General features: G+C 42.0%; 1 protein-coding gene across 3 annotated transcripts; it reads left to right on the top strand.

Moving 5' to 3' along the window:
- Window positions 1-1,515: 1,515 nt before the first annotated feature.
- LOC143519053 (leukocyte elastase inhibitor-like) lies at window positions 1,516-6,974 on the top strand. Of its 3 annotated transcripts, none has more exons than XM_077012091.1 (8): window positions 1,516-1,675; window positions 2,296-2,473; window positions 3,426-3,527; window positions 3,864-4,004; window positions 4,326-4,443; window positions 4,941-5,083; window positions 5,928-6,095; window positions 6,231-6,974. In XM_077012091.1, exons 2-8 carry the CDS (start codon window positions 2,306-2,308, stop codon window positions 6,636-6,638), a joined length of 1,248 nt encoding a protein of 415 aa, XP_076868206.1. In that variant the 5' UTR covers window positions 1,516-1,675; window positions 2,296-2,305; the 3' UTR covers window positions 6,639-6,974. The 3 variants fall into 3 exon arrangements, with proteins under 3 accessions (XP_076868206.1, XP_076868207.1, XP_076868208.1); XM_077012093.1 differs by lacking the exon at window positions 1,516-1,675 and adding an exon at window positions 1,728-1,863; XM_077012092.1 differs by lacking the exon at window positions 3,426-3,527.
- Window positions 6,975-21,028: the final 14,054 nt, after the last annotated feature.

Below are 21,028 nucleotides of genomic sequence, written 5' to 3'. Positions count from 1 at the left end.
GTCTGTAATGTGACTGACCATGTCGTCGTTATTCACAAACACTCGCCTGGACGTTTTTGGCCCTTGAACCGTTTCTGCATGCTGCACAAGATTTAGCCAGACTTTCATCAAGGACTGTGCAGTGATCTTCCACCAGGAGTTGTGCTGTTCACATCGAGGTCATTGAGTTGGTGGATGATGCTAAACTGCTATTGTAGAGTGATTTGCTGTGTCTCACCACAAGCACCTCAATGCATGAATGTGCTGTATGGTTATGAAATAAACTTGACTTGAAGCAGCAACCAAAATAGCAAATGCTACAGTGCAACACAGACAAGACTGTGAATCCACCCAGAGCTTAAACAGTACTGGAAGACCAAATGGGAGAATGAATCATCCCATTAACCAGTGCTCAGTGGTACTGACATCTCACAACAGAGCACTTCGATTTCCCAGAGCAGGGAACAGTCATCGTTTAAACATCCAGGCTAGCTAATAGAAAGCAGGACAGAACTGGTCATGAAGGACCCAAACAAGGCAAGAACCATCAAGTACCAACACCCTGCACATCCACAACATGGACGCAACAGTTGATGCCAACTTAAAGGAAAATGCACATAAAGTGTGGTAAATAAAAGGTGGATGCATGTTCTACATGGCTATTATGCATTGGCCCGAATCTGCTCGGCCAGATTAATAATAATGGGTACAGATCAGCGCTAGGGGAAGCTACATTTTCTCTCTGCTCCCAAAACACAAAGCAACCCACTGACTGCTTTTTAGTCGCAAAGAACACACTTAGATTGAAATAACTTTAAGATCCAGCTACTGCAGAGATTAAATCTAGTTAGGTTGTAGTGGTGGTTCTCAAGCCTTGTTATCGTTGTTATTAAAGATGGTATGGTTTTAGTTGGAGAGGGGTATCTATTTTTATTATTATTATTATTGGCTTGTTTTAAACACACAGCTAGAGCCATTAAGAAATTGAGAAAATGTTGTGATGAACATATTTTTAATCTTGGACGCTACACAAAAATGAATCGTACTGCACATACTCAAGCGTCAGTTTCAGATTCACAAGATATGTGAGTGAATTTATCTGCTACTTTTTCTAAGCCTCTGAAAACAACCACCGGTTTTTCCACCGTTTTGGAAATAATCTTCAGTAATCTTGGCTATATTACGATGTAAAAGACAAAGAACACATTCACCTGAAGCAGAGTGAAGTTATATTTGTCAAATCTTATTCACGCTTGTGGCATTGGTGGGTGTGTCTTATAAAATTAATTAGGAGTTATTTCTCAACATTTGTAAAAAAATAAATAAATAAAATAAGGGGGTAGGAAATGTTTTCATTCTTTATAACTGAATATGAAACAGCAAATCCCGTGTAGATCTGTGTTTGTCCTCCTATAATAAACCATCTGCACTGTTGTACTTCGATTATTATTTTCTAGCAACTGTATTTTCTTCTACAAGACCTGCTGCACATGATCACTGTGGCACGGTTCACACCCGCATGTTTTCAAGTCAATGTCAGTTCGCAGTCACTCCCTAAAAAAGTAAATCGTGCATTGTGCAGTTGGTCATCCCAGAGACCCGGTGATAACCCCGCCTGCACGTATATAGCCCAGCCTTTCCTCTTCATATCTAACGCAACACCACGGAACCAGACGCCGGCCTACACCGCACTCAGGTAGGGCTACCAGCTAATGTCCTAGTTTTAAACCCACTCGCTTTAATAGTTACGGAGAAAGCACACACGAGTGTATGATGAAGGACACAAGAAGCTGAAAACTTTACGTTCAGTGGAAAATCTGCGTTGTGAATTTAGTTGTGCTTGTTTTCGTTCAGCCCGAATTAGCTATTTTAACCAGAAGGAAGGTAGGCTACATAATTTTCAGTGTCGTTATAGGTGCAATTCTATTGCATAATTTGCTTAAATTAGTAGCATTTATTTATATGGTTTAGTCTGAATTCCTATAGCGTGTTGACAGAAAACCGGACCAAGTGAATTAAAATGTAGCTTAGCTTAAGCTCGATACGCAGGCTGGTCTACCGGGGAGGGCGGGCAGCGAAAACAAAAGTAACAAAAGTAAATCATTCCAGCAATCAAATGAAACCGGCATAACGAAATTATATACGTATACATATATACAATTTTATGTATGTATGTATGTATGTATGTATGTATGTATGTATGTGTGTGTGTATGACATTGACATTTGTTGTTGTTGACATTGGCATTACATTTGTTCTGCTCTACAGAAGTATGCTGACATCACCAACAGTAATGTTTACCTCTTCCTTCCTCAGGGTTTGGGAAATGGAGTCCATATCAAATGCCAACACACATTTTACCTTTGACCTGTTAAAGAAGATCAGAGAAAGCAACAAAACTGACAATGTGTTCTTCTCTCCATTGAGCATCTCCTCTGCTCTGGGTATGGTGTTACTAGGAGCAGGAGGCAACACTGCAACCCAGATGTCACAGGTCAGAACTTGAGTGTTATGTTTATTCTCTGCAACTGTACATGATGCACAACATTAGAACTGATTCCAGTTTGTTGAAGAATTTAATGTATTATTGTGTGTACTGAGCAGAGATCAGGCCCTGAGCTTTAGGCAGTTCACAAGTAACATTTGTAAGTTACTACATGATCTTATTTTACTGCACGGGCATGTTATCGTGACTCAATACTATTTGCTTTTGGATACACCCAGTTGACACTCCTTAACTTTCTCAACATTGACTTGTTTCATCACGTTGTCTTCAGCTCAAAGGGGCAGAGTTCACACGGTTGCAAAAATCTCTTAAGCCCATGTTTGCTCAAATATTTGAGCATAGTCATTCAGTCATTTACTCATAAATGTTATGTTTCCACAGCAACTCGTCACATTTGTCATCATGTGTCATGAAAATACCCAGCTTTTTGCCTTAGACTGTGGCTTAGGTAATGAGTTTGTGGGGTTTTTAATGGCTTGATTAAATGATCAACAAAAAATGCAAACTGTTTTGTTTATATACCTTTATTGATTAATTGATTTGTTTATGTAGGGAGTGTCTCCTGCTTTCAGATTTGTGAGCAATTTGACAATATAAACACTACCAGGTCTTCTCTGACATACTTAACAAAGGTTACTTACTTATAGAATGAATGATGAAGACAAGACCATCATAAAAGATCAGTAGGTTGTTGCCAACAAGTTCCTGTGTAACCAGTCCCACATGGAGGGTTCATGTCGTTCTCAAATAGCTGCTGGATGTTGCATAATCCTATAAAATCCTGTAATGTGATTTAATGCCCACAACGTTTATTTGTTGGAGGAGAATGTGTAACAGTTCAGGAACTGAAGACAGCAGCTCTTACATTAACGTGAACTCCTTCAGTGAGCTTTTGGAAATACCTGGTTCCCCAGTTCTGTTCATCTGTATGGTGCTTTAGGTTTTGGGCTTCAGCAAACCAGTGAAGCCTAAATCTGCTCAACCAGCAATGGTTCAGCAGTCCCAGAAGGCCCAATTACCAGCAGCTCTGCAAATGCAAAAGGTCAATTCATATAAATCCTTGAGGAGACACTAACCTCCATGGTGGAAGGGCATGAGAATGGCTCTAATGCTGGTGATGGTAGATTTATGGTGGCTGTAGTTGCTTGTCTGGTGGAGGAACCCTGGGGTTTTGCAGGGTTGTGCTTGCATTTTAATTTTTGGATTGCCTAATATATGTATTTGGTCTGTACAGTATTGTAATTACATAACCTGGATTTGAAGGTAAATTATGTACAGTTCTCCTGCAAGGAGTTTCTTTCCATATTGGCCTATAAATTTATAACTTAAATTGAATCAATCCCTGCTTTGTGCAATTTATCTCCATCCCTTCATTTAGTCTCTGCATTTTAACAAATCAAAGGATGATGTCCACATTGGCTTTGACAAGTTGCTAAGTGTACTGAACAAGGCTGGAGCTCCATACACACTCAGCCTGGCCAACCGTCTGTACGGAGAAAAATCCTACAAGTTTGTGGAGGTAAGACTTTTGTTTAAAGAGAACTGGAAAATGTCTGGCTTGACCATTGGGAATCTCTCTCTTTAATAGATCTTTGACACCATTTCATCACACAAAAGGCCTGTGTTGGGAGTGTACAAAGATCTCATTTGTAGCCTTTATAACAGATTTGTAATTGAGAAGTCAAAGTTGGTTTTGAATACTTTAGAAAAGAATCTGTTGTATCTGTATGTTAATTGAAATCCAAAAATATAACTTTAAGCCTGTTCTTACACAGTTCCGTGGCAGCATGTGTTAATCTGTGTATAACACACTTACTGGATTGTTTTTCTTTTGTTGAAGAAATTCCTGCATGACACAAAAACTCACTATCATGCTCAGCTGGAAACTGTTGACTTCAAATCAGAAGCAGAGGCGACTCGTAGCCATATTAATAAGTGGGTGGAGCAGCAAACACATGGTTCGTAGTCCACACTAATAAATTGTGCCTTCTTTGTGACCATAAATGAAACTGAACATATTGTTAATTTCTTTAAAGTAGCTGGCTGTCATTTCAGCCCAATAAAGCTTGACAGGAGTTATGGCCCCAATGTGCATGTTGCAGAGACGACATCCATGAGGGCTACATGATGCCAATTTTTCGCAGTTTAGTTTTTTGCCCAAGTTCTTGACCAAGCCACAAATTGTGCAGCCTAGTGTTGTCATCCATGGGGTTACACCCAGAAAAAGTTAAGAGAGTTAAGTCTCTGCAGGTTGTTCATTTTCTTGCCAAAGCAAGGTGAGCGTCAAGTGTACAGACACCTTTAGCCCACTCCTGCATGACATCACAAATGAGCCATCCAGATAAATGCATCAGAAAGGCCACCCGAGTTTGTTTCATTTAGCCCTCAGACGGGACCTCTCCAGCCCCCTCTCAGCGCTCTGTGTGTTTGACTATAACAGTACCTTGTGTTTTAGAAAAGATCAAGGACCTTCTGGCTGAAGGAGTTGTTGACAGTTTGACCAGGCTAGTGTTGGTGAATGCCATCTACTTCAAGGGCAGCTGGGAGAAGAAGTTTGAAGTGATGGGTACCAGTGAGATTCCATTTAATCTCAGTAAGGTAACTGGCAACCAGTGCACCTCAAAAAGGGGTGCACTTTTGATTAACATAAGCAAAGTGTAGTACAACTTGGTTACATGATTGATGTTCTTAATAATCTGCATAATTAATTATAATAATGTACTTGCCATGTGGATTCCCTTCAGTGGAGAACATATACTTTATACTACTTTATTTGTAATTTGCAAATATTTTAATATAAGCATCAGATAAATGCAGAAAAGTGAAATGGGTGATGAAAGAGGTGAAGTTTCTTTAGAGGGTTTTCCATCCACCGAGTTTTTGCGCATTTTGAAAATGCGCATGAAAAAAACTGGATGGAAAAAGACCAAAATTCGAAAAAAGCCCCAAATATCGCAAAAAGATTTTTACGCTAGGAGGAGGTGGAAAAGTTAGACTATCGCATCGCCAAAATTCGGAAAAACTGGATGGAAAAGGGTTTTTCGCATAAACGATGACGTATCATGCCTCAAGTCATGTGGTTCTGTACACGATCGCGATGTAAAAATGGCAAATGCATACAAAAACAGTTCTGGAGAGAGCAAAAATTGAATTTAACTTCTCCATGTATAGAAAAGAAAAAGAAAAAAATGTTTCAAAACCTCAACGTGCAAAAATGCGTAACTGCCAGATGGACGTAAAACCACTATTGTTTGGCGTCCTCTCACGTGATCTAAAGTTTATTCGCATAACTGTAATGAATGGAAACAAGGCTTAATTTGCATTTTTTTCTGCCGAAACTTGGAAATTGCGCATTATTTTTTCGAAAGGTTTGGTTGGAAACCCGGCTATTGTCACTTTGTGTCTGTGTCTGATTTGCACTTTTACGCATTACTTGACGCAGAACACAACTAAGCCGGTGCAGATGATGAATCAGAAGGCGAAGTTTCCACTGGCCTTTATCCCTGATATGAGATGCCAGATTCTGGAGATGCCGTATGTGGGAAAAGAACTGAGCATGCTCATTATCCTGCCTAATGAGATAGAGGATGACACGACCGGCCTGGAGAAGGTAAGGGAATCACACGTGTGTGATATAAAGCAACTTAAATGACACAATGTTTATGGGAGAGTGAAATGAAAATGGCATTTGCATTAAACAATTGGCTCCATGTTTGTTTGATCTTGTCTATTTGTTCTGTCTCAGCTGGAGCAAACTCTCACTTATGAGAAGTTTATGGAGTGGACCAGACCTGATATGATGGACCAGGTGGAGGTGCAGGTGGCCCTGCCCCGCTTCAAACTGTCAGAGACCTATGACATGAAGAGCCTGCTGGTCAGCATGGGCATGGTGGACGCCTTCGACCAGAGCAAGTGTGATTTCTCCCTCATGTCCCCCTGTGATGATCTGGTGCTGTCCAAGGTGGTGCACAAGTCCTTTGTGGAGGTGAATGAGGAGGGGACAGAGGCTGCAGCGGCTACAGCAGCTGTAATGATGCTACGCTGTGCCATGCTTCCTCCAGAGAGATTTGTGGCAGACCATCCCTTCCTCTTCTTCATCCAGCACAAACCTACACGCACCATTCTCTTCTGTGGCCGATACTGCTCACCATAAACTGCTTCAGGCTTTAAACATGTATACCATATACAGGATCTTGGCACTTTATAAAAGACATCGATGCATATGCATAAAAATGTTTGTACACTTGCTATCCAAGAGATGATGTTTAGTTAATGGAAAGGGTAAAGGCAGTAACTAGAGAAGTTGAGTGAATTTAATAACAAAGTCTTATACTAAAGTTGATCCTGTATATTCCCGTGCCTTAAACTTATGTAGCATACACTGCTATGATTGTATTACAGTAACAAGCATGAAGTGCTGTTATTACTAAATGCACTAATCCAATGGTATGAAAAATAAAGCTGAATATGTTGGCTAGTAAACTATAAATCAAGTATTTTTTTCTTTTTAGTGCTCAGTCACTGAAAGCAGGTTCATCTATTCAAATAAAGTCATTATATTGCGCTTTTTACAACACTTGTCACAATTGTATGGGTCCAGATCCCTAATGAGAAGGCCAAAGGCGACAGTGGCAAGGAAAAACTCCCTATGATGGGGGGGGGGGGGGGGGGTTAGGAAGAAACCTCGGGAGGACCAAGACTCAAAAGGGAACCCATCCTCCATTGGGCCCGCTAGAAGAAGTCCGTATTTAAAGTCCAAATATAGTTCTATAAAGTCCACAGTCACGAGGGCTCACTGAGACATTGCTTTCCACCCAAGTCATTGTCACAATGAGAGTGATCCCATGACACTGCTGGATGACAGCATCAACATCCCAGATTACCAGAAGTCTCAATGACTGGGGGCCCTGAGCTCCACACCTTTTGCGCTTTTGGGAGCACAGAAGGCGAGATGGGTTATAGTATGCAATGACTTCACTCAGATATTGTGGAGCAAGACAATTTAACGCCTTATAGGTCAACAAAAGAATTTTAAATTCAATTCAATATTTAATTGGAAGCCAGTGTAATGCAGAGAATAGGACTAATATGATCAAATTTTCTAGCCTTAGGACTATAGCTGCAGCATTCTGTACAAGTTGTAGTTTCTTTATGGACTGTTTAGAGCATCCAATTAGAAGACCATTACAGTAGTCCAATCTTGATGAGACAAAAACATGCACTAGCTTCTCTGCATCAGCTAACAAAAGTAAATGTCTCAGCTTAGCGTGAATGGAAAAAGGCAGCCTTAGTGATGTTGCATATATGTGTGTCAAATGAAAGATCCAAATCAATAGTGACACCTAATCTTTTTGTGATAGATTTAGGTGTTACAGAAAAGCCTTTTAGGGTAAGAGGAATATCAGACCAATTGCTTCTAGCAGCTTTGGGTCCAAGAGTCAGCACCTCAGTCTTATCAGAGTTTAGTTGAAGAAAAATATATGCCATCCAGTTTTTTATGTCCTGGCCACAGTTCTCAATTTTGAGAGTAGTAGTGATATCCAGATTAGAAGATATACAGTATACAACTGAGTATCATCTGCGTAGCAATGGAAGCTAATACCATGCCTACGAATGATTGTGCCCAGCGGTAGCATACAATAAGAATAATATGGGGGCCAGTACAGATCCTGGTGGGACACCATATTTTACCTTTGTACGTTCCGAACATTTGTTATTTACAAGTAAAAATTGGTAAGTATCTGTCAGGTAGGACCTGAACCAGGTTTTCATCACTATTGTACTGTATTATACTGAATTGTTTTCATTTGATCTTTACATAAAAACAAAGTTGTTCTCCAAAGATGGGAGGGGGTGGAGGTGGGTCAAAAAAAAAAACATTTAATGACCTGATGCATCCAAACAATGACAATGTCCTTTTAGCGGCCCAGTGTTTACACATGCATTTGAACCCCGGGTTTTGTCTCTCTCTAGTTTCTGTTGTCCTGTTCATATTGTAGCGTCAGCCCTGTGGTAGTGGCAGGACGACGTCACTACCCATGATCACCCGCAGCCCCCCGGGGATGTTCTTGGTGTTTTAATGTAAGGATTATGTCAATATTTGTGTTTATGTCACTTTTAATCATTCATGTTGTTAGATTAAGTTGCCTTGTACAGAGTTTTCCACCGTGTGTGTGTGTGTGTGTGTGTGTGTGTGTGTGTGTGATGTCTTCATGTTTATGCCATGCCCTCGTGTTGTGTAAGTTCAGACCTGTTTTAATTGCTCATTCTGATGCAATTGGTTGTGGAGGTGATTAAAGTACCAATAAATACAGTAGCACCAGACTTGCGGGAGCGAAGAGTCATAAGGAATGAAAACACGGACAGGGCAAACACCAAATAAGAAAGCAAACTAAAATACAACACTGAACATGGCTAAAAACTGGAATAAGAAACAGACACAACTGAAATATAGAAGCAAAAAGAGCACAGGGAGTGAGCGCAACACAACGAACGGGAAATCTATGAACATACTGAACACAAATGAGACAGGGAATACACATACTGAACACAAATACACAGGGAATACAAACACTGAACACAAATGAGACAGGGAATACACATACTGAACACAAATACACAGGGAATACAAACACTCAACACAAATGAGACAGGGAATACAAATACTGAACACAAATGAGACAGGGAATACACAGGGCACAGGATTAAACTAAAATATGAGGTAGAGCAAGACCAGAACTGAAAACCTGTATTCTCTGTATAAACGCACTGTGGATTGGATGGAACTTGTTATTTACAAGGATAAGAGTCTAATACGCCCCACCTTCATAAATGTGCTTTACATACATATTTACTGTCATTTACATAAAAGCAACCATTTTTCTTATGGCCCTATTCCCCCTGTGTTCTTAGTGTAAAAGCACTGTGCATTGGATACAACTTGCCCTGTGAAGTAATACCAGTAGAAAATGCCACCTGTTCAAGTGATATATTGCGTGAGGCCAAGTGGGATAACGTGTCATGTAATACATTTTATTTGTGTCTAAAACAAAGTAATTTTAGACTGTAGGACATCCAGGATACAGCAACCAACCAACCAATCAGTCTGTAAAAAAAACAACATATAAAGTGTGAACAATACACACTCTAAGGAATGGCATATTTACATAAAATAATTTAAAGGCAACTTAATTAAAATGAGATCCGATGCGTTAAACGAACACGTGGAAGTAAAACACGAACATGGTTGAGGGGTTGAGGGGTTGATGGGAGGCGTCATTCGTGACCGCATTTTGATTTTGTTTCCTATTCTAAAAGCATATTTGATTATCTGTGGACTGTGATTATAGATTTTGCCAACTGAAATATATAATATAGGCTAATGAAATAATGAACTTTTTAATAATGTCACGTTACAGTCCCCGACCCCTCCCTTTTGGGCGTGTGTTTACGTCGTCTGCGTCTACTCGTCTGCATCTACTCGTCTGCGTCAGTGGATCTCTGTGGGTGCGGGTGCGTCTTGTGTTAATCTGTCTCACCTGTGGCTCATCTCGTCATCACGTGGGGTTTATATGGTTTGTCTATTTAATGTGTGTTCGCGCAGTGTCTTGTGCCTCCGGATGTTACAGAACGACGAGCCGACCAGAGACAGAATGCCAGGCTATGCCACCCGGGCAAAGAAGGGCCTGAGACCCAGCAAGAGACACCATGCCTCTTCCCCTGCCCAGCACTGCAAAGCCACAGTGACTCCTGAGATGATGGAGCAGGACCCTGTATGTGCGCTCATGCTCCGTCAGGCTCGGGAGGCATCCAGCGTGGAGAGGGCGGACTACTACCGCGAGTCCGTGGTGCGGATTTGGAGGGAGCGACACCCCTCTTAGGCCGTAAGGTGAACCACGTTTTCGTTCTGATCCGCTCCGCGATCTCCGAACTACATGCCCGTTAGCTGATAAAAATGATCAAGTTATATTGCACTTACCAAAAAAGTTTCGCGTCACAGAATCCTGTACTTTGTTTGAACCGAGACGTTTTCTGAAGAACTATTTTCCTCACGCTGAATGACGATTTTGACATCAAAAGACACCGCGTGACCGCGCTAAACTAATCACGTAACCGATTTACGACAACAAACGGGAAAAAATGACAACCTGCCTCGTGCTGTCAAATATAACCTACAGAAAGAAATCTCCCAAAATATAATTTTATAGTGGGCATAAAATAATTATCAAAAATATCGTTGATTAATATTATTTTATGCCCACTTTATATACAATAAAGCACTGCTTGGAATTCATTTAGCCCCTGTTACAAACACATGGATGGCTATCAATAATTATTGGAATTATTTCCATTAATTGATCAACTGACAACATGAAAAGTCACTTGCATAATTGTGATTTGTGCTGTAAATAAAACACTATTTAGTATTTATTTGGCCCTCAGAAATACATGAATGAGCATTATCATAATCCTCATTCATGTATTTCTGAATTGGGCCAAATTAATACTAAATAGTGTTTTATTTACAGCACAAATCACAATTATGCAAGTGACCTTTCATGTTGTCAGTTGATCAATTAATGGAAATAATTCCAATAATTATTGATAGCCATCCATGTGTTTGTAACAGGGGCTAAATGAATTCCAAGCAGTGCTTTATAGAACAAACAACTGGAGCAAGTGGATGATAAGGTTACCTTTTCACGTTGTCATTTTTATAAATAAATGGAAATAATTGTAATTATCAATAAGGACCCTTCATGTATTCATTTATTCACTAACAACACATAAACTCAAATCAAAACAATGAGGGCATACACATCAACTGGCATAAACTTATATATGTATATACATAACCATAATAAAAGGAATGACACAAATAGAATAGAGGTAAAATCTCACACACACACACACACAGTGTATGACATGTAGAACAGAATGAGGGGCTGGATTTCTTGTCATCCATGTCACTTGAAGGTTTCCATCTTCCAGTCTCTGTCCTTGATGTGAATGAGGATGTTCTGGTCATCCTTCACTTCAGCAGCTTCCTGCAACTTGCCTTATACAAAAGAAAACAACAAAGGATGAATAAATAGGCAGGCAAAAAAATTAAGACTTAATTTTTCCTGGTGGTGTGGGGTTGTAAAAATGGTGCTAGGTGTTGCACCCAAAAAAAGATTTCTCGTGCACACAGATGTACAGCACAGCCAGGACACACCTCTAGAGACAAGTCTGGTTGCTGGGGCCGCCCAGCAACACACAGGGACAGTCCCAAGTGTACAAGTGTGAGAGAGGGGCAGTGGGGGGTGGGGAAATGGACCGGCGGATGGGCTTGCTGCTGTAAAGCAGTGTGTTGACCAGACAGGGGATCAGGCTGAGGAGCCACAATTCTAAACAGGTATTCAGTGGCATATTAACATCAGGCATGCTATGACATTTATACAAACATACCCAGTACCCCATTAAAGTCAAAGTGTGCTTCATTCTATATCAAAGATCTCAAAACAATGGGGGGGGGGGGGTATTATAGGCATAGGGATGTTATGTATTGGAAAGTAATTTCACACCCACACACATCACATTATGGCAATTCAGACATACATTGATATTAGAATTAGACAAATACAAGGATTGTGTAGCAGTGTAGGCTACATAGTCATTCAACTTCTCCCAACATCTGTGTGTGTGTGTGTGTGTGTGTGTTGGGGGATGGGGTGCATTTGCATAGACTACCTACAGGTGTGGTGGGGGGAGAGGGTGATACACAGTCTTACCTGCAGTTAAAGTCTGTGTTTTTGTCAAAGCTTCTTTATGGCGTCTGCCACCCGCGACGACAAATTTGCAGCCTTTCTTGCAAATTATGCAGATGTCAGGAAGAACGGGGCCAGAGCTCGAGATGGACAGGCTTGATCTGGACCGAAGTGTCCTGGTCGGAGTAGTCCCAGTAGTTTGGGGGTCCTGTTGGTCATCTCCCCTCTCTGTTTCTCGCACGAGACGCCGTTTAGTTCTTCCGATCTCTCGCTGGTCAATAATCCTCCGGTACATGTGGGATGTAAAGCCGCATCATCGGGAATTTCTTCAAATGCAGTTCAAGAGTGTTTGAAACTTTCTGCTACGTCTCTGCACTCGCCCCACACTGCACTCTAGCCACTGCCGAAGATTATTTCGAAAAGTATTCCACCTTGTGCTGGTGAAATTCTGTATTTCCTCATGTTTAACAGACGATATATGCATGTAACAAATCTTATGTTTCGAAGATTTCTTTTTTTGAACACTTTCGGATGAGATTTCCTCTTCTTCGGTACAGCTGGATCAACGCGCTGCTACAACGACGTCTGCTTCTGTTTACTAGCTCAGCTGACATACCAGCTATCCGATTGGTCCATTCTGATGACGTCTCAACCGTGGCACCTCTCAAGACACAAAATGTTATTAGCCTACCAGGCACTAGTCCTTCCATTAAACGCTGCGATCAAAATAAGTACTATATTTTGAGCGGCGAAACTTTTTTTTAAACCTCAACATAACTCGTTCTTTTTTATGAGCTGAAGCGTGTTTGGTTCGGATAGCGCGGAGCGAAAAGTCCTTCAGAAAAGAAATTCCGATGTTCACCTTACAGCCTATCTCCCACCAGGGAACTCTCACCACTGCGGGTGGGCTGAGGGGGGAGGACTCTCCGGGCGAGGAGGAAGAGGAGGAAGAAGACCATCCGCCCTCTGTGTGCTCCACCCCCTCTGAGTATTACGGTGAAGGCGAGGAGGAGGAAGACTATCCCCCTCCGTGTGTTCCGCCCCCACCGAGTATTACGGTGAGGGCGAGGAGGAGGAAGACTATCCCCCTCCGTGTGTTCCGCCCCCACCGAGTATTACGGTGAGGGCGAAGAGGAGGAAGACTATCCTCCCTCCATGGGTTCCGCCCCCACTGAATACTACGGTGAGGGCGAGGAGGAAGAAGACCGTCCCCCTTCCATGTGCTCAGGTTATACCAAGTACACGGACAGCGAGCAGTGCATGGAGGAAGAGGAGGAGGGGAGTTCGCTCCAGTCAGAGTACTCCGTTGGGACCGTGAAGGGGAGGAGGACTCCTGAAGATTTACATTATATATGCTACCATTGGGCACAGTTATAAACAAACATGGTGTCAATTTTTCACTGCTATGCAGATGACACGCAACTTTACATATCAGCCAAACCTGATGACAAACTCAGTTTAGGAAAAATTGAGGCCTGTGTAAGAGATATTAAATGCTGGATGTCTCTAAACTTCCTCCAACTAAATGAGGACAAAACGGAAGTTCTCTTTGTGGGCCCTAAGGCCGCAAGACAAAAAATTCCAAATTTAATGCTTAATCTTGCAGACTATCCCATTACACCTGGCACAGTAGCCAAAAACCTAGGCGTCATACTTGACTCCGACCTATCATTTGATAAATACATAGATAATACTACTAGGATAGCATTTCTACATCTCCGCAACACTGCCAAATTAAGAAATGCATTATCACAGGATGATGCAGAAAAATTGGTGCAATTGCCTTTGTTAGCTCTAGATTAGACTACTGCAATTCACTACTGTCAGGATGTTCAAATAGGAATCTAAATAAACTTCAAATAGTTCAAAATGCCGCAGCCAGAGTTCTGACCAGAACTAGAAAATTTCAGCATATTAGACCAGTCCCATCAGCCCTGCATTGGCTCCCAGTTAAATTTCGTATTGATTTTAAAATTCTATTATTAACATATAAAGCACTACATGGGCTTGCTCCTGAATACCTCCAGGAACTTATTTCCTACTATGAACCCCCCACGTCAACTAAGATCACAGGGTGCTGGTCTTTTATTAGTTCCACAAATTAATAAGGTAACAGCAGGGGGAAGAGCCTTTTCTTATAAGGCCCCCCAGCTTTGGAACAACCTCCCAAAATGCGTACGGGACTCTGACACAGTCACAATCTTTAAGTCTAGGTTGAAAACCCACCTATTTGGTTTAGCGTTTGATAATTAACATCCCCCCCTTAGATAAAGGTACAGATCCAGGGGTTCATAGATGAAGGGTTTTATGGTAGACTGGGGAGCTGGTGCTGTCGTCCTGTCACTGCTCGTGGTCACTCAAGTTTGTTGACAGTGCAGTGGATGGATGCCATTGTCTCAGAATACCCCCAAGCCTATGTTACCTTCTGGTTCTGCCTATTTAGCTAGGCTGTAATAGTTTAATTTAATGCCGGAGTTGCTGCCACACTCCAGAAATGTGTTTAATTTCATCTGTCCTGTATATGTCATCATACAGAGCTAATTTTCCCTGTTTTATTTTCTCCACATGGCTGCCCGCCTGCTCGAGGAAAAATGAGATGAGGAGAGGCAAGCGAGTTATCCAGTGCCAGCCACCTACTGCCTGACCGGATAAGCCTACACCATGATGGACAATACTACATCTTTTCCTTTTCTTTATTTCTTTCTGTCTAAATTGTTGTTGTTGTCATGGTGACCGGTGTCGGCCAGAGGAGGATGGGTTCCCCCCCTGAGTCTTGGTTCCTCTCAAGGTTTCTTCCTCATGCAAAAAACTAGGGAGTTTTTCCTTGCCACGGTCGCCCTTGGCTTGCTCACTGGGGGCTAGGACTCGGCACTTGTAAAGCTGCTTTGTGACAACAACTGTTGTAAAAAGCTCTATATAAATAAAATTTGACTGATTGATTGAAGAGGGCGCGTCCTCCGAACGCTCCGAGGCCAGCGCCATCGACTACTCTAGGGGTGAGAGCCCGGAGGAGCCCATGGTCTGGAGCCTGGGCAGTGAGGAGGAGGAGATGGAGGTAGAGAACAACACTCCCGCTGTCAGGTCCAGAGAGGAAGCGCGAGGAGGAGGGGGATTCCCCTGATGTGGTCCCCCTGAGAGAGAGAGGGCGGGTTGGCAGACCTATCCCGTGGCACGCCCCCCGAGGGCTCCCACAGAAGCCGGTAGCGTGCCCACTGGGAGGGCTGAAAAAGCCTCCACCAGCCGCGCCGTGTCTGGTGGAGGGGTTTGCGGCGAGGGCGGGGAGAGGACCGCCCACCGCAGCGCCTGCAGCTCCCGGGTTCTCCCCGCTGGCCGCTCTCCTCCTGGCGCGAAGCCTGGCGCCATTTACCTGTTTGTCTGTCCCTGTGTTCGTGTGTATTCCCGTATGTCTGCCAAATCCCCTTTTCCCTCTCGTGCCGCTGTGTGTGAGTGTTCCTGTTTGTGTATTCGTGAATGTCCCGTTGTGTATGTCTAACGTGTTTTCCCCAGTCTTCCCAGGGAGGGTGTTCTAGGCTGTTCGTGGCGGACTCTCCACCAAGGGCGGTCATCTCCCAGACGCAGGACTGGGCGCTTCGGATCCGCCCATCGAGGTGTGTTCGGGGCACTTTGTCCTGTTGGCACCCTGGGACGGGTAGTGCCCTTGGTGGGGGAGTCTGTCACGTTACGGTCCCCAACCCCTCCCTTTTGGGCATGTGTTTACATTGTCTGCGTCAGTGGATCTCCGTGGGTGCGGGTGCGTCCTGTGTTAATCCGTCTCACCTATGGCTCGTCTCGTCATCACGTGGGGTTTATGTGGTTTGTTTATTTAACACTAGAACTACCAAACCCCCTGCTTTAGACAGACTCCCAACTTATGTCAAATGACAGGATCTCTTGCTCTCTTGGCAGGTGTGAAAAGCCCTTCTTACCTCCAGTGTTATGTAAATGAGGCATGTGTCAGCTTGCAAGAAGTCTGCTCATCTCAGGAGCACATGTTTGAGATTTGATTTGTGAAAGGTTGAAATAATGTGAAATTGACACAAACATAATATTTTAATTATAGTGGCATATTGAATATTCAAAATAGCTGATATTTTTTACCTTATTTGAAATAGTTTTTGTCTTTTGAAAAACTGCCACTAGGTAAAGATATGTTTACACAAATGTATACATTTACATTATAATAAGAATAATAATCTTGAGCAATTTTAACTTATCAAGATGGTACTTTTTGCAGTGTGTCTCTTCCAGAAACACAACAGCCATAACCAGTAAACAAAAAGAGGAAATTTAGGAAATCTTACCAGAAGAGATGGCAGAGGGCAGTCGTGACCTGGTGGTTAGGGAACTGGTCTTGTGACCGGAGGGTCGTGGGTTCGATTCCCAGACCTGAGGCCATGACTGAGGTGCCCCTGAGCAAGGCCCTTAACTCTCAATTGCTCACTTGTATAAAAATGAGATAAAAGGTAAGTAGCTCTGGATAAGGGCGTTTGCCAAATGTGTACTGTAGAACTTGCCATGTTTGCTTCTCAGTCAACAGTAAATGGAATGTGGGGTGACATGGATTTTTATCCACATGTGGGTGGATACAAACATAATTATCATCATAGTTCAAACTACCACCCATCCCTTTTCATTGATAAAATGTCACTGCATAAGATGCTGATTGGTCAAAATAGCTTGTTTAGATTTTTTGAAAGGGTTTTTGTTCTCCATCTGAGTCAATGAATTGTCATCCTATCGCCCATTACCAGAAACTGTCTTCATAGAAGTGGCTGCATGTCCATAACAAAGAATGGGGACCATACAGGACAGGATAGAAAAGAGGGGGAGTAATTTTTGTCTTATCTTTGCTTCCTTTTAATGTTTTTTTATTTTCTGTAAAGCACTTTGAGTTGCATGTATGAATGAAAGGTGAATGAAATTTATTATAAAAAGGGATGGGCAGAAAAAAACACAGCTCAAGTGATCACTGCAATGGTTTACCAACTGCTGCTACATTGTTCACACTATTTTTATTTTTACACTAATTTTTGTCTTATCTTTGCTTCCTCTAAACACTAGGACTACAACCACTACAACTATATCCCCCTACTAGCTCCCAAGAGCTCATCAAAAGACAGTGCTGGGCTCACCTGCATCCCATTAGGCCTTCTTTTGTTATGTACATGCAGCCATCGGGGGGGGGGGGGGGGGGGGGGGGGGGGGTGATAGCAGAGGTGGGACCAAGTCAGTGTTTTGCAAGTCTCAAGTAAGTCCAAGTCTTTATCCTCAAGTCCCGAGTCAAGTCTCAAGCAAAGACAGTCAAACAAATCAAGTCAAGCCTCGAGTCAAGACCGGCAACAGTCAAGTCCCAAGTCTGAAACTTGGAATTTCAAGTCCCAAGTCTGAAACTTGGAATTTCAAGTCCCAAGTCTGAAACTTGGAATTTCAAGTCCTTTCGAGTCTTTTTTTTTTTTAACCAATGTTGCAGGTATATTTTAAATGTAAATAATAGACATGTGTTCTTTTTTAAATCTGTATTCTCCTCAAATCTTGATAAAACATGTGCAACTGAAAACACGAAGTATAAAATTTTTTTAAATTACACCTCTTTATTGCATAGTTCAATTTGTTAGTTAGCTGCAAAAATATTCATACTTTAAACTACAATTTTCCAGAAATAAATATTCTGTGAAAGTCATAAGTAGAACTCCATGTTCAAATAAAAAGTGCTGATATTTTCACAGTACAATACAAAGAATCATAACAGCATTTTCCCCTCTCTTCTCTTATCTGGTTTCTTGGAGAACATGTGTGTCCATGTGTGAGTGACACAAGACAAACAAATACAAGAACTGAACAATTAACAGGAATCAGGAATGCAACTTTAGACATTTCAGTAAACTATTCGGCATTGCATTTGCAAAAGACCAAACTGGCCAAAAGTCTGTATGTCATTTGTGCACGATGAGGCCGTAGAATGATGTCCCCATAGCTGAAAACTCGCTCCACTTTTGTCAATATATTTTTTTCTCGACGTAGATGTCTTTAAATACACAATCCATGCTGAGATAGAACTGGATATGATGGTGACAGAGAGAGGCTCTCTTCCATGAGTTCAGATACAGAACCCAGGGTTGCCAACCCTCACGCATTGAGCGTGAGACACACGCATTTGACCGTCTTCACACGCTCTCACGCCACACATCCGATTTCTCACGCCGAAAAAAAAATCTAGTTTATTTACCTCTGATCCTTATCTATGATTCAATGAGTTACTAGTTCACTCTGGCACCAACCACTGGCGATCGATCGATCGCGACATAATACTTAATTTGTGTCCATTTTACACCCCGCCCGGTAACAATTCACGTTCGCTGACCCCCCCATTTGATTGGTTGTGCTGCAGCTCATGCACACACACACACACACACACAACGTACAGAGTGTGGAAAAGCAGAGGACCGGTCTGCGTCAGAAGGACGGAAATGAAATTAATGGGGCGCACTTTATAAATATTAATATGCATTTTAAAATTTAGATTTGGGGTAAAAAAAAAAAATCAAGTCTTTGCAAGTAAACAGGTCCAAGTCCAATTCAAGTCCCAAGTTATTGGTGTAAAAGTCCAAGTCAAGTCTAAGTCTCTGAATATTTTTTCAAGTCAAGTCAAAAGTCTTAATATTAATGACTCGAGTCCAAGTCATGTGACTCGAGTCCCCACCTCTGGGTGATAGTGTGATAGTTTTTTCTATAATAAATTTCATTCACCTTTCATTCATACATGCAACTCAAAGTGCTTTACAGAAAATAAAAAGAATCATTAAAAGGAAGCAAAGATAAGACAAAAATTAGTGTAAAAATAAAAATAGTGTGAACAATGTAGCAGCAGTTGGTGAACCATTGCAGTGGTCACTTGAGCTGTGTTTTTTTCTGCCCTTCCCTTTTTATATGTGGCCTCTCGCTACCTCGTTTTATCGCTACTTAGTAACCAACTCAAGGCGTTACTCAATAAGGCACACAGAAACATATGAGGCTGATGTGTTAATAAATTTATTAAATACTACTCCCAGATTAGGACATCCAAAAGATAAAATTCATAATATGGTAACAACTTTAAAAAATATTACCATCAGACAGCCAAGACAGTAAATCCCCTTTCCTCAAATAATTATTTACTGTCATACAACCTGGGCCTGGAATGAAGATAGGAACCGTAGCCAGAGAATAGCGAAAATAAGCTCAACCCACCATACAAAATAATGCTCACACCACAATACGTTTTAAGTAAACGATTAAATAAAGAAATAAACCACAACCACTAACATCTACTTCACATCAAAGGAACTTCATCAAATAATACAACTCAAATGTGACACCACAAACAAATATGGGTGGGAGAAACCGACTTTAAATAGGCTAACTACTCACTACCCTGTCCAAATTCATAATCCCAAGATCCGCTTCCTATAGGAAAAGGCCAGATTAACTTGGGGGTAAACTATCAAGGGCTGCCCTGGGTCAAAAGCCTCTCACAAATATAATAAAACTACTTTATTCCCCATATAATTAAATATAAGGCAGAGATATAAAATGAAAAAAAAAAACAGTGGCTATGGTTACTGGCTGTACCAGACAAACCTAAGAATGAAAATAGGACAATTAGCCAACTATAGTAACCTACACTGTCATACCCACAATTATGGATTCACATACCTTGTGTTTGTACAGGTGAAGTATACCTCTTGACTGCACTTCCTAGTGCTCACAGATATTCCTTGCTGGTCTCTAAAACATATAAATACACTTAAATACCTGGATGTTCTGGCCACAAATTGCACCGCCTCGCTGCGGGTACCTGGAGTCCCAGATCCTCCTGCGTACATATGTGGTTCACACACACACCCGTTGTCTTCTCTAGTCGTTTAGACCCGAGCCTGAATCATTAAGGTACAGCTTCCCAATTTACACACCGTTCCGTCCGACACTCACGTTATGCCAGGTTCACACTACACGACTTTTCAGCGATTACAGCACAACCAGTCGTGTAGTGCGAACGGCACAAAAACCTGAGTTTTTGTGCAGTTCGCACTACACGACTGGTTGTGCTGTAATCGCGAGTCTTTCAGTTGTTGTGGCTTTCATACTACATGACTGATCGGCGACGCGGGCTCACGAATTACACGACTGGGGAATCGCCGACTCATCTGGCTGCCGTCCAAAAACGCGAGAACACGAAAATGAAACTCTCGCGAGAACCAGCAACACCACGTAGAAGAAGAAAAAACAATGTACATGTACTCCACATTTTCGTTATTATAATATTTTTACCGTTTAAACACTCCATAGTCCCAAGTGAACATAAATATAATCAATCGCACTATTTCTCCAGTGCTGTCACAATAACTTAAACACAGTGTTGTAGTAAAGTTGTAAGAAAGGTGAGGATTTTGTGTGTTTGCTGGGTTACTGTTTTGAAAGTATTGAAAGAATGTAAGTTTTTTACATTCTTCAGAGATATCTTCAGCGGTGCCGCGGTTCTCTCTCCGCGTTCCCATTGGCTGTAGCAAGCCGCTGTTCCCATTGGCTGTAGCTAGACGCTGTTCCCATTGGCTGTAGCTAGATGCTGCTGCCGACTCTCAGTCGCCGACTGCTAGATATTAAACATGCTAGATATCTGCCGGTCGTCTGCGACCAGTCGGCGACTGCTCGGCGAGCGTCTTTCAGTTCACACTACACGACTGAGTGAGCGACGAGTGATCGCCGATTTGCCTCCGACCACAGTTTCTGTCGAAAAACCAGCCTAAAATCGTGTAGT

Source organism: Brachyhypopomus gauderio, chromosome 7, assembly GCF_052324685.1.
Source record: "Brachyhypopomus gauderio isolate BG-103 chromosome 7, BGAUD_0.2, whole genome shotgun sequence".
In the NCBI taxonomy this organism is placed as follows: Eukaryota; Metazoa; Chordata; class Actinopteri; order Gymnotiformes; family Hypopomidae; genus Brachyhypopomus; species Brachyhypopomus gauderio.
The sequence above is the reverse complement of the archived record's forward strand: the minus strand, read 5'-3'. Positions and strand labels throughout refer to the sequence as shown.